Source organism: Leptodactylus fuscus, chromosome 1 (genome assembly GCF_031893055.1).
Source record: "Leptodactylus fuscus isolate aLepFus1 chromosome 1, aLepFus1.hap2, whole genome shotgun sequence".
Taxonomy (NCBI): Eukaryota; Metazoa; Chordata; class Amphibia; order Anura; family Leptodactylidae; genus Leptodactylus; species Leptodactylus fuscus.
This window is the reverse complement of record NC_134265.1, coordinates 50,155,319-50,170,099: the sequence shown is the minus strand read 5'-3', so window position 1 is coordinate 50,170,099 and position 14,781 is coordinate 50,155,319. Positions and strand designations below refer to the sequence as shown.

The following is a 14,781-nucleotide window of genomic DNA, read 5'->3' as shown; positions in this document are numbered from 1 at the left end:
TCATCCTCTTCTTCCGGCGGTGGCTTGTAACTTCTAGGCCTCGGGCCGAGCAGAATGCGCATGCCCACAGGCCACGAGAAAATGGCCGCTTACAATACTGTGCAAGTGGCCAATTTGTCATGGCCTGTGGGCATGCACAGTTTGCTCTGCCCAAGGCCTAGAAGTGGAAGTCCTGAAGAAGATGGAGGCGGCGCTGGAGAGAGTTCTCTTGCAGCATTGGGGATGCCCCAGTGCTATTTGAGCGCTGGGGCCCGCCCCCAGTGCTGCAAAAGAACTCATTTGCATACCAACAAGAACCAGGATTCCTATGGAATGGCGGCACGGAGAAGACAACAAAAGGTAGGAGAAGAATAGCCTTTCTTAAGGCTATTCCGACGTGTTACTCAGAAAAAAGGGTTTATATGATAGGATCTCTTTAATGTAAATTTTTGATCAGTGTTTATTAAGCAAGTATCTCCTAACATATGTGAGCCCCCATTTGCAAAATGTTACATATATACCCCTGTAATACCAATATGGGTTCCGATAAAAATTCCTAATAGTTAAAACCTGCAATGATATTAAATACATGCCTATATTTTATAAGCAATGAAACAGTTAAATGAAAGCAATTTCTAAAAATATTCTTGGAAACCGTTCATGAATACTGAAAGCAGATATAGGCAGCTTGTAACTCCTAGGACGCAACACTATGGCCAGCATTAGGGATATGACGCTTTGGTGTTTCCGGAGTGAAATAAGCTATAATAGTATAATCAGGGCTCTGTTTATTGCACTTATACGTCCCCATATAAATATTTGGAAAGCATCATCTTTGAGAACAGCTTGCACAATGGCCACAAGTAGCCGCAATACGCGGCAGGCTTTATACTGAACTCCTGGCTGTATGAGGTTAGCGGAAGAGGCGAGATTCAAGTGACCATTCATGGTGTGAGGAGCGGACTGGAATGTCGGGGCTCAGCAGAAGCTGAAGGTTGTAGTGTGGTCATGTTCTTTGGACGGTTCTGAGGGCTTCGCCGGAGATTATCATCCATCTGTAACAAACAGAGTAAGACATTAACCATATAATGATCCAAGAAATCTAACGCTGCTGTATATAAATCAGATCTTTACACATGTCATTACAAGAGACCTCTTTACATAGGACTGCCACTGCAAAGTCTCCTGTGTTGAAGACAAAGGAAGGGGGAGGTCCTGAAGCCTTTGATATCCAATCCAGGCTACATAACTCCTGCGACAAGGTGTGCCCTCCCAAGGGGTGTGCTTGTAGCTGCCATAGATTTCAGGCATCATTTATGCCAGTAAACTGATCCTGCCCACATCACTTTCCAGGAATGTGGCTAGGGTGATGTAAAAAGTTTTTGCAAAAAAACCCTGAATTGTACAAAGAAAACTGTGACTTTTATATGCCTTCTACTAGAGCATCTCAATAAATTAGAATATCATCATAAAGTTCTGGACTGTTGCTCAGTGGTCAAAGGTGTTTTCAGATGAAAGTAAATTTTACATTTGCTTTAGAAGGTCCCAGAGTCTGTAGGAAGAGCGGAGAGGCCGCTGTACACAATCCAGGCTGCTTGAGGCCTAGTGTGAAGTTTCCACAATCACTGATGGTTTGGGGAGCCATGTCATCTGCTGGTGTAGGCCCACTGTGTTTTATCAAGACCAAAGTCAGTGCAGCCATCTACCAGGACATTCTAGAGCACTTCAGGCTTCCTTCTGCCCACAAGATTTTTGAGATGGAATTTTCATTTTCCAACAGGACTTGGCCCCTGTCCACACTGCCAAAAGTACCAAGACTTGGTTTACTAACCACAGTATCACCGCACTTGACTGGCCAGCAAACTTGCCTGACCATAACCGCATAGAGAATCTATGGAGTATTGTCAAGATGAGAGACACCAGACCCAACAATGCAGACAATATGAAGGCTGCTATCATACAACCTGGGCTCCCATAACACCTCTGCAGTGCCACAGGCTGATCCCTCCATACCACATTGATGCCGTCATTCATGTAAAAGGAGCCCCCACCAAGTATTGAGGGCATTTACTGGACAGACTTTTCATTTCGCCAACATTTCTGTGTTAAATTTTTTTTTTACAGTTGGTCTTATATAATATTCTAATTTTATGAGATAATGACCTTTGGGTTTTCCTTGGCTGTAAGCCATAATCATCAACATTAACAGAAAGAAACACTTGAAAAAGTTCTCTCTGTTTGTAATGGCTCAATATAATATATGGGGGTCAATTTTTCATTGAATTACTATTAAAAAAAACAAACAAAAAAAAACACAAAATAACTTTTTGATGCTATTCTAATTTATTGAGATGTAATAAACCTGTCCTATAGAATCTGCTATGAATAGAAAATAGATATTGAATAGGAGGTGCAATTTGGAGCTGATTTTGAGCTGGAATCTGACTGAAATTAAGCCGTGTGAACACACCCTACCGCTCTAACCTTACTGCACAAATATTCTTGAAGGAACAGAAACCTCTAGTGACCACTCTGGCTTTAACCGCACTGAAAACATAAGTGTCCTGCTTAACTTTGCTGCAGTTTTCATGGCTGAATCGCCACGGAAAACGCGGTGCAAGGCCTCATACCTCATTAGCCCCATTATGTATTAGGCTAAATAGTGTGCAAACCTGTGGTGCAAAACTGAATCTTGACTTCAGGTTTCCTCCATAGGGCCAGAAAACCGCCTCAAGTTCCTCCATGTATTTGGGCCTCCTGGTACTGGTACTCCTGCTACATCAGCTACCTAGATCCCTGTGGTTGAGGGGTGGGAAGCAACGCGTCACCTGTAGTCACACATATTAAAGGGGATATTTGGGGAATAGTAATTAACTTACCATGTCCCGGGGATCACAGACGAAGGACCAAGGTGTCCCAAACCCCGGGTCATGTGATCTGAGGCAATGTTAATTATCAGGGAGAATGTGGAGCAACCTGGGAGGCTGAACTCTACCTCAGATCACATCACCTGGAGGACGTGACGTCGCCGCAGGACCTTAAACCAGATAAGCAAATTACTACTCCCTGGACAACCCCTTTAAGGCTCTGTGTGATGTTAACGTTTCTTTCAAAACGTGATTATCGGGAATGCAAATCGCTGTTTAAGCACATCCAGACCCTTCACAAAATGAGTCTGAAGTCACAGAGACTCTGTTTAGAGACCCTTCCCCACAATGACATCAACTACGTCCCCGTAAAGGATACAGAGACAGTTTTTTTCTTTTGCAGCCACTGAAGTCAGAATAATTGGGAAAATAAGGTCTTGTTTTTCTATCTCTGGAAACTATGACTTGTCTGGCGGCAAAAATCTAACCAAAGAGGAATGTTACCGAGGTAGAAAGCAAGCTTTGTGTGCGCAGTCCAGGGGCGAAGCGATCATATCAGCGACTGTATACAAGGAGACATGATTTACATTCCTGGACCTTTTGTTGTAGGATTTTGTGATAGGGACGATGGGGCTCTGGCTGTGCCAGTGGATTGTTGTGTCCATTGAACACCTACTTTATTCCCAGAAATATGAAACGACTTTCCAGATGACCACCCAGAGGGATTAGTACCAGAGGTACAATAGCATTAGCAGATGTGTACTACTCACGTCTCCAGAAACATTATCCTTGAAGGTTCATCTTTCCTCACCTTGTTTTCTCAAGATAGGCTTCACTAAAGGTCAAGATTAGTGCTTAAGGTTAAAGGACACTTACCCCCTACCCTAAAAAATTATCAGTAGCATTTACTGAGATGTCCTCTGTCAAGTAGTTAAAAGTCCTGTACAGCTGTTATTTAGTTGTATCTGTCCTAGCCTTATATTGACTGGTGTTACTACAGCATGTGGTCTACATTATAGGAGCACTTAAAGGAAGTCTATCACCTCCCCCATAGATATTCAGCTGTCACCACCATATTACAGAGCACAGTATAGCAATAAACATCATACCGTTATGTTATGTATGATACTTTTATAGATTTGGAGAAAAACGTATGCAAGTGAGGTAGTCCAGTGCACTGGGGGTGGGCCTTTAGCCCTGGGAGCTCGTGAAGTCATAGCGGTCGGAGGATCAATTCCCACTGCACATGGTGGTGCAGGCATGAGATTGTAAGGATCGTAGTGGCAAGAACAGTCATCCAGGAAGCTGAAGGCCCGCCCCTAGTGCACCAATAGCCTCATTTGCATAACACTTCCAAGTGGGTTATCTCCAAATCTACAAAAGTAACATACATAACAAAGGTATGATGTTTGTCACTCTAATGTGCTCTGTAACCTACAACATGGCAGTTGAATATGCTTGGGGGAAGTGATAGACTCACTTTAACCAATAATACAGACTGTCTTGCGCCCACCAAGACCCGTGAGGCTTCTATTCAAGACCACAAACCTGAAAGATCCAGCAAGGGAAAACTCTCAGGCAGCTCTGTACAATCTCTAGACTTGAAACAACAATAGCAGCAAGACGGGTGGGTACTATTCAACACCAAGGTGGTCCATTGCAATTGCTGCTAAATGTGTCCCACCCTGGATCTCTGGCCTTGCCTGGGTAACCCAACCAGCTGAAGTAAATAGCAGGTAAAATGCCCAATTACTCCAGCCATAGTACACACCGTATGTGACCACATATAGTTCTGCTATAACCTTCAGGAGAAGAGTGTCCCACTCACAAACTCTAAACTTTATCATCACCCCCCTCCATTACTCCTCTAATTCCCCCTCAACAGCAAAAAAGTTTGCCATGCTTGCTGTATTTGGGACACCACACCATATTTCCTCTGCATCTAGTGGACATCATTGGCCCTCATTTGCAGACTGCACAATATAGTGTAAATGTCCTGGTAGACGGCATGCTATGGTAGCGTCGTCTTCTGGTGGCGGCTTGTAATTTCTAGGCCTCGGTCCTAAGGCAAGACGACTGCGCATGCCCGCTGGCCACGAGAAAATGACAGCTTCCAATACTATGTAAGCGGTCATTGTTCATGTGGCCGCGAGCATGCGCAGTCGGCCTAGAAGTTACAAGCCGCCACCAGAAGACGACGCAGTGAAGACCTCACTGCAGAAGAAGAGGAGGGGGCGCTGGAGAGAGTTCTCTCGCAGCATTGGGGCCAACCTCAATGCTGCAAAAGAACTCATTTACATACAGAGAAAAAAACAGGATTTTAGGCGAATGGCGGCGCGGAGAAGACAACTAAGGGTAGGAGACGAATAGCCTTTCTTAAGGCTATTTCGACGTGTTAGTTAGAAAACAAAAGTGATTGAATGATAGGATCCCTTTAACCTTATCTCATGTGTGTAATTCATATGTTGTCATCCGTTGCAATGTGGTTTTCCGACTGATAATAACATGAGGCAGAATTCAGTTGTTTTCCATGCAGATTCCAGCACAGAATATGCATGTAAGGGCGGGTTCACATCAGCGCCCGGTCTCCACATTAGCCAATCCAGTGGGTTTCCGTCTTCCGTCCTGAGAAACTGGACAGGGGACAGAAACCCGGCAGTTAGTTTTCAAACCCATTCAATTGAATGGGACTGCAAAGTGACCACCCATGTATGTCTCGTGCCTCTCCGTGGCAAACCAGTATTTTTAACCGGACACAAAGTCGGACATGCAGGACTTTGTGTCCGGTTAAAAAAAACCCGGTTTCACTGTGGACAGGCAGAAAACGCACATGGGCGGTCACTTTGCAAAGCCATTCAAGTGAATGGATTTGAAAACTGACCGTCGGATTTCCATCTCCTGTCCAGTTTCTCGAGGAAGAGGACGGAAATCCACCGGATTGGCTAAAGCAGAGACTGGGTGCAGGTGTGAACCCACCCTAAATCATCATGAGAATCTCCAATGTGAACACACCCTAAAGAAGTTTTTTGGAAAGAAATTAGCTATGTGGAGGCATAAAAAGAAGAAAGCAACATATGACCTTTTCTATTAGGTTGGACTCCTTATTTACAAGCTGGGTTAGTTTCTGTAAGTTTGCATCTATTGCTTCCTGGCCAGCAGGAGAGGTTCCTATACAGAGCAAGGAGAGACAGAGGTGAAGATACAGACAGGATTAGTATGGACACAAAAAAGCTGAATATTTACTACAGAGGAAACCAACAAGCAAAATAGAATGTACCGGGAATGTTAACAAGAACTACAGAAATGTCAGGTTTTCTTCACATACTTTCTAACCACTTTCTTAAAGTTTATGATCAAGTAACCAAATCTTGGCTAAGAACAGCGTACCATCTGTAGTCTTGAGTTTCAAGTGCAAATCTCAAAAATTTACTACAGAACATTATACGACATCTAAACTTTTACAACTATTTTTATTGCCTCTATAACGAAAATTATTAAAACATTAAATTGTTAGTAGGAAAATCCCTTTAAACGTTAAAGAGACGGATCACGTATGTAGGTAAAGCCAAAATTCATCTATAACATGCACTTTGATATCAGTATTTCCAGATGAACATACCTTCAGCATGTTCTGTGAAATAGACACAGACAATGTGGTCACAGAAGTCACACAAGTTGGGGAGCTGCTTTAGATGTTCTTGGAGCTGAACCTTGAGTAGACGGGCTTTGTAGAGGGGGGCAAGGTAACCAAACACAAAGGCATCTAGGGTCGTAGGCCTGCAACAAAAACATGGGGTCATTTTATTACTTAAAGTGGTTTTCAGGCAGAAAATCTTTTATTTTATATATTAAGGTCTGTTAGTGCTTGTGGGTTAATAAGTACATATACCATATATATATGGTATATATATATATATATATATATATATATATATATATATATATATATATATATATACCCATATACCTTTAGCAGTGTTTGGAGTGATTTCTGGATGTCTGTAGTTGCTGCTGCATTCTCTCCCTTTGTTTACATTGTGTTAGCTTCCTGCTGTGCAGCTTCCTGTGTAGCTGCTGCACTAACTCCCTCTCACTCAGCCCCCTCCTCCTCTCTCCCTCATTTACAAAAACCCTCTGTCTCACTAAGCCTAGCCCCTCCCACTGTCACTGACTAGCAATCCCACCCATTACTAGCCCCTCCCACCTACCTTAAGTCTATCAATCTTGCCCATTACTAGCCCCTCCCACCCTCCCCTGTCTAACCTAGTCGGCCCCACTACTAGCAGACAGGGAGGAGCTGTCACTGGACACAGGAAGAATTGGCAAGTATTGATGGGGATAGGGGAAGGGGACGAGTGATAGTGAAGTTCCATTTCACCGCTTCTGAAACCCAATTATCGGAAAGTGTCCCTGGGGTGGTCACATGACCGCTCCTGGGATATGGGTAATCATAGATTTTTTTTTATTTTTTTTTAAATTGAAGTAAATTAGAAGTTAGGTGGAGGGAAGGTGTTTAGTTTAGGGGTTAATTATCAGTTTATCCTGGATAACCCCTTTAAAGGGCCTTTCCGGCCCACAACGTTGTGGTCTGACACTCGAACCCCACACATCTACTCTACCAGCCTTCGGTACAGGAAGCAGTTAGAGGACAAGCAGCATAAATAAAATACAAGTAATACAAGCGGCGCAGTAGATAAACTAGCCAAGGACAGGTGTAAGCGGAGACTCTCGCTGGTGCAGATCATGTGCTTTAGGTTACACTTGACCAACAGAAGTAGGTCAGAGACCAAAAGTTACTAGTTAACTAACCATTTACAGAAATTCATGCTGAATGAATCCCAATAGTTTGGGATCTCTACATATGATGCTTGCTACATTTTAACATTTAGATATTGATATATCTTTTCTACTGTAACTCACAAGTCTCCAAAAAAGAACTGTGATCTTCCGAGTCTGTTGGAGAGGAGATTCAGACATTCCTTGGCATCTTTATAGATCTGCAGAAATAAACAATCTGCTGAATAGACAAAACTTACTGATAAATCCCCGTATGAAATGACTACTGGAATATAATTCCCTACAATATTTCCAGAGATATTACTGTCTAGCTAACATGAGGTTGTATATTACTAACCATCAAACTCATGACTTGTGAGCACCTTGAGCCTCTACTAAGACCAGGACAAGACACACATTTTACAATGTAGCATTTAAGAGAATGTGGCATTATCTTGGCCTCTAAGAAACCAATGGGGGCCTATCAGTTCTCAAAACTATTCAATTCTGTAATCCTCTGTAAACATACCGCAATTCACATGCAACCCTTCAGTCAATCACAATTTTGCATAGGATATCTATACTGTACATTATATACTTACCTATAAAGCTGCAGAAGATAACTAGAATGGGACACGCTTAGGCAAAGATTTTAGGGTTCTGATCTTCACCCCAGGGCTCATTAAATAAGTATCACTAAGTATTGTGCATATGCTTTCCTAACAGGTCCCTTTTAAAAATGAATCTTCACCAAACATATTAACTGCACATCCACAGGGTATGCCTTAAAGGGATATTCCAGGCAAAATGGAAAACCCAGTGGGTGCTGAGCTAAAATTAAAAATTCATTCTCCAGCATTGCAGCCGATGGACCCTCATGTTCTAGAGAAGGGAGCAGGATCCAGAGGGAACACCCCCCCCCCCCCCCTACTGTGGATATGCCAGAAAGTATACGGAAGAAATATTCCTTTAAGAGCAATTATTTGATCCCAAATATTTCTTATCTAAAGACTGGTCCTTATTTTTATATAGCCAAAAGCTTTTGATGATATTGGTTTCACACTGGGCAATATTGGCAAAAAGTGGTTATTCCCAACGCTACACTAAGTAGCCCATTACGAGACCAGCATACACTTATATTCAGTAGATTAGACTAATGGAGGTCTAGAACCACCCAGGGACACATGTATGGTTAAATGGGAGGATAACTTCAAGTCAATCCAAAGTCCTGCCAGTAAGTTAATACTCATCCTGACCACTAAGAATATTTCAGGATTCTCTGTGCTATTGTCTTTGGATCCAGAAAGTGGAAAACTTTGGAAGCGATTACATTTCTGACAAACCAAGGCTGTAACAGAACACAGTAAAGCGTGGTAGATCAGCTCAGTAAAATCACATATACGCCCTATTAACTCAGAAATAAGTCTTTAAAGGTGAAATACACAGAGCCATGTCCACAAGGATACAGATATAAAGGCCTCCTGTTAACACTTACACATGTGTCTATACATACACACATGTAGTTTATCTCTGTAGATCTACATGCAATAAACTATTACATATCTCATCTGTCATAATGACCAGATACTGGGTGTCAGAACAAAATTAACATGACACCCAGTATCTTCTATCAATCACAAGAATAGGTATCCCTGATTCCCCTTTTTGAATGTCAAGCTTGTCATACAAGAGCAGCCTCTCCATTGACTTTTATAGGATTGATGGGGATAGCCAAGCACTGCCAATAAACAATCCCATAGAGACATATATATGTAAATCAGGTTTACTGGTCACTCTGAGATTGTAATGGATTAGAAAAGAACATTGCTGCAGCTGCAGTGCTGAACCTTCCAGCACCTCTCATGTTTATAAGTTGCATTCTATACTGCAACTTAAGTGAATGATGCTGAAGTGCAATAGCAAACGTGGTGTCGGGAGCAGCCATGTTTTTCTAGTCACTTCCAACCTCAGCTGTGACTAGCATTGCACATTACAGGGAGACGTGTCAAATGTAATGAATGATGGAGGTCTAAGAGCTTATGCACCAATAGATAGACGAGAATGAAATGGGTTGCCCCTTCATGTTCATTTGGCCCCTATCTAAGAGTGAGGGAAAGTGGGCAGGGGATTGAAAGGGCTCAGTATTCAGCCTAACATCACAGTCCATTTTACCTGAGCGTGACTGAAAGGGACAGGTCATTGAACCTTTAAACAAAACCTGCAACACTTTCATGAGCACTAACCACAAAATAGATAGCGATATGCTTCTTCATTGCACAGAACAGTATATTATTCTAAAATTTTGCAATATTTCAGAAAAAAACACAAGAGCTAGGTGATGGGAGAAAAGCCAGCCTAGCAGCTCTGCTTTGGCCTGTCTAGTCTGAATGACAGGCTTCTCCCTACATGCAGAGTCAAGCAGGGAGAAGTTACAGGGAAGCTTCAGAGACAGCCATAACTATCCTATCCTACTAATCTTACTAATATTAAAATGTGAAAGTTTGTGGGTTTGGATGTTTGTTCCCTCAATCATGCAAAAACGGCTGAATGGATTTGCATGAAATTTGCCACATACATAGATAGGAACTCCGATTCAAACATAGGCTACTTTTTATCCCTGTAAATTACATCACTACACGACTGCAGTGAAGAAATTTAGGTTCACACAACACTAAAGGACCTGTGATGACATCATCACAGGTCCTTGATACATTCTAGGATAGGATCATGCTAGGCAGTGGGCGGAGCTAAACGCTATTTTGTGGGCAGAGCTACATAGGATGAAGCTGCACAGTGTGAAAGCCAAAGAAAATGGAATTTCATGGAAGCTCAGGAGACTACAGAACATGCAGGCTGTGTGTGGGCAAGAGGAGTATATCGGGTGTAGAGCTTCAGTGAGTACGACGGGGAATGTGTTGTTCTGCCTCTGATGGGGGAGGGGGGAGAACTTTGGCACATTTCAGCGGCGCTGTAGCAAAGCTAGATAGGCTCTCCATATGCAAACATGTGCATACAGCTGGGTATCCTACACATATGCAGTGATGTAGCAGAGCCAAGATGTGGGAGCAGGCTGCTCGAACTCTGGCATATTTCTACAACATCCGTTCAGCCGTTTCCAACACAGAAGCTGCTCAGACACTGACATAAGAACACCCCTATAATCCAAATGGCCAGATGTAGCAGAGCTTAAGCAGCGCTGTAGAACAGCTGAGTACGCTCTCCAGATGCAGAGATGTACATACAACTGAGTATGCTGCGCGTATGCTGCGACGTAGCAGAGCCGAGACGCGGGAGCAGGCTGATCATCCACAACAGCAATTGGCTAAATATAAGCGGCTCAGCACCAACACCAACCCGCAGACGAAGTCGCGGGCAGATGCTAGTTTGTTATAAATAAAGTAACTGATCTTTGGTTTGTGGCTTGTGGTTTGGCCAGCACTAAATAGACACCGGGTTACCTTTAAGGTACTGCATAGAGACAATAAAATCTGCTGTCTATTCTTACCTGGGCTTCGACTTCGTTCATGCTGTATAGCGGCGGCTGTCCCTTGGTCACCAGAATTCTGTTCAAAGCTTCTCTATACATCTTTCCAGGCAAGTAAAAGCTTAGCGGAAAAGGAGTCCGTGAAGCATACCAAGGCCGCGTCACACTGGAATAATTGTCAGAATCTACCCAAAACGTATGCAGCTGCGACAACATTAAAAAAGAATGGTCAGAACAAAGAATCCTGTTTTCTCAAGCACGTTTTACCTCAATCCACAGCACTCACGAAGGAGGGGTGTGTGTACTACAACAGGGGTCACATAAAGACCCGGACAGACCCCATTAACTGTAACGTGATCCATCTGGTGTCTGCGCTTTAAAGCCGGACAGAAAAGTTGGACTTCCCCGTCGGGTGGTTTTGGCCACACACTCAGCACAGACGTGAAAGCAGCCTGTGCGCTTGCAGTATAGTATATTACATGTGTCCAGGTTTTGGTACTATATCGCTTTATACAACATAGATATATGCTAGTAAAATTCCTAGATATACCATCTGATGGAAAGCTCTGACCTTTGATATGGGCTGCGCATAAAGTGTCTCCCATTTATGTTATTTAAAAAAAAAAAAAAAAATTCATGGTATAAATTCTTTGCATTGGGTTAATGTATAGGAAAGCACAATCTGTTATTCTGTGCTATACAATACAGAGTTATACAGACATGTGCCGTCCCTCTCCTTGTATTTCATATATATATATATATATATATATATATATATATATATATATATATATGAGCTTTTTCTAGCATATAGGCCAAATGAATGGTTCAGAGTATAATTCATATAGTCAATACCGGAATACTAAAAGGAATATGTACGTACTATTGCAGGAAGCAGCTTCTCCTCAAGTAGGGCGACATATGCCAGGGTGTCAGATCCCTCTCTCGCTGACAACACATAATCGGCATTATATTTCTGTAAATAATAAAACATAACCAATAGTAAAGACTGGGGAAATGGATCAAAGAATGAATACAAAGACCGATCCACATGCAGATAGATAATACCATCTGCCACTACTCAGTCACCAAATTCAGTTATTATAAAGGAGCCTTAGAAGGCCAATTTGCTGTAGTAAGCAGGTACAATGCCAGGATGTATAAAGGAAGCCGGTGTGGTATGCAGCACACTAATCTTACACCGCTACTGGCAGGATTCATGCCAACTCCCAGCCTGGCATCTTCAGCACGTCTGAGAGAAAGAGGCATGCAGAAATGTAGCCATAGCTTTACAAGACTTAAAGGCTTGTGTGAACCCCTGCAGGTATGGAACGAACACAAAAAATTATCACCTAGTCTTTTTTTTTTTTTTTAGGACCTGTCACCACCCCTGATATGCCTATGTAAATATGTTCATTCCCCATGATATAACTATTTAACAGGTACAATTTTCTTATAATATTCTTGTAATGGTCTTCCTGCAAATGTACATAAAAATTGACAACTGGGTATTATCATTCCCTGTAGGTTTTCTTCATACATTTACAGGAGAAAAAGAAGAACACTAAGAACAGATGGTCCAGCCGGGGCTGAGGAGTTGGTAGGCCCAACCACTGACTCCATAAATGGCTGACAGCCATACCTAGACAGAAGCAGGAAAGATCCTCTAATTCATTAAATAGCCAGTGATTGATTCCTATGGAAGTAATATGTAACAATCTATGCATCTAATTATACAATAGTAAGAATATAATAATTAATCATTTTATTTGGAAGCAAGAGTCAGAATCTGTAAGACTCTGACCCAAAAATCGGCCCTGACCCCACTTTACAGCCTTGTCTCCAGCTTAGTAATTTATGTGATCTATAGATTTACTAAAACAAAAATGTCAAATTTGTTCCAATTTTGAGACAATGGGGTCATATCCAGTGGTCTGTTGGGCCCCCCATTAATTACAAGATTGGAGACAATGGGGTCATATCCAGTGGTCTGTTGGGCCCCCCATTAATTACAAGATTGGAGACAATGGGGTCATATCCAGTGGTCTGTTGGGCCCCCCATTAATTACAAGATTGGAGACAATGGGGTCATATCCAGTGGTCTGTTGGGACCCCCATTAATTACAAGTTTGGAGACAATGGGGTCATATCCAGTGGTCTGTTTGGACCCCCATTAATTACAAGATTGGAGTTTTCCCCAATGGAATAGAACAATGGTCGAACATGTATGTTCTTGCTCTATCCAAAGCCCACAAGAGAACAGGCAAGTGCAGAATAGAAATTAAAATTAACGAATACACCGCTGTTTAAAGAGTATTAAAGGGGTATTCCCATGACGCTTGTTCACTAACCTACAGGCTGTTGTGCTCTCTTCACTTCCTGCTTTTCTCGGCACATAGGTGGGCGGGGTTTAACTTTCACGGGATTGGTTATAAACTCCCTATCTCAGCCCTTATCAGCCAAATTCAATTAAACTGACTGATAAGAGATCAGAAATCCCGGAGCTCTCACCTCCCCTATCTGAGAAGCTCCGCTACTTATCAGACACAAACAGCTCAGAGCTGCTCCCAGCCCCTCCCTCCCCCCTGAGAGCAGGCAGCTACATCACTTGACAAATGAGCAGATAATCCCAAGGGCCATAGAAACGGAGTGTAAACAATGAAGTGAATAAATTAAGATAGCGGCCAAACAAAGCAGTTTTGATAAAGCAATGCATTTAGGAAAAGTCTTAAATCCACATAAACTAGCAGTATAGATAGGATCCTTGTGATGGGACAACCCCTTTAAAAGCGATACACAATAAGATGGACATTGCTATAATGCAAAGACATAGCATGATGTTTTATAAGTATATAACAGCTACCTATACAGCATCTATGAGAAATCCATTTGTTAACTACGTATACTACTATTAAAAATACATTTTTCTATAGCGGCAACATATTCCACAGCACAAAAATTATATGATGGACCATATAAAGACTGGTCACATTGAGATCTGTGTTCATCGCAGTAGAATACAATATCTGCCATTTCACTCCAGCAGAATTGGAGACCGTGTTATACTTTGTACCATTAGTGGGATCTAGGACCACCGGGGATGTGGTCTCCTCTTCAAAAAGCTCCTGCCGTCTGCTATTCTAGCTCAGGAATCCGACCAATTCCTTCCTACTACTTAGTAAATGTGTGCCAGCACCCAGTAAAAAGATACAAGCATTCCTGAGTAAGATCTGTACATGGACACCTTTCTTGCACATCTGGGACTCATAGAGAAGAGTGCTATATACTTGGGGTATGAGAGAATTACAAGGTAGTCAAAGTAATAGACTTACATGGAATTCTCCTGGAAATGGCTTTGCATGAGTTACATAGATATCTAAACCATACATGACCATGAGCCTTCAATAACATTAGGGTTATAGTACACGTGGATGAGGTAACCGCCTGTGGTTTACCACCGTATGAAGGGCTGCACCTGTACTTACAACCTGAAACAATGACATATCCAGGCGGATATATAGCTCGGCCATGGCTGGATTCACACAGCCATCATAGATCCCCCATGAAGCTAGGAAGGGATCTGCTGCTGAATAATGTGGAGATACGGTATGGATGAAGGAATCCAGCCTAATGCAAGCTTTCTTTTTATTTAACTGCTATTTTATCCATGCATAA

The 14,781-nt window shown here is 42.3% G+C and overlaps 1 protein-coding gene across 2 annotated transcripts in view; it reads right to left on the bottom strand.

Annotated features, from left to right (window-relative positions):
* Positions 1-301: 301 nt before the first annotated feature.
* The window catches only part of MTX3 (metaxin 3), a 38,751-nt gene continuing 24,271 nt past the window's right edge, over positions 302-14,781 (bottom strand). The window contains exons 4-9 of one of the 2 annotated variants that reach the window (XM_075270317.1): positions 11,990-12,082; positions 11,128-11,310; positions 7,767-7,843; positions 6,466-6,623; positions 5,926-6,014; positions 302-1,034 (exon numbers count right to left, since the gene is read on the bottom strand). In XM_075270317.1, coding sequence (XP_075126418.1) covers positions 924-1,034; positions 5,926-6,014; positions 6,466-6,623; positions 7,767-7,843; positions 11,128-11,310; positions 11,990-12,082 — 711 coding nt within the window. In that variant the 3' untranslated portion in view covers positions 302-923. The remainder of the gene's footprint in view (positions 1,035-5,925; positions 6,015-6,465; positions 6,624-7,766; positions 7,844-11,127; positions 11,311-11,989; positions 12,083-14,781) is intronic. The other variant, XM_075270326.1, reaches the window with a different exon arrangement.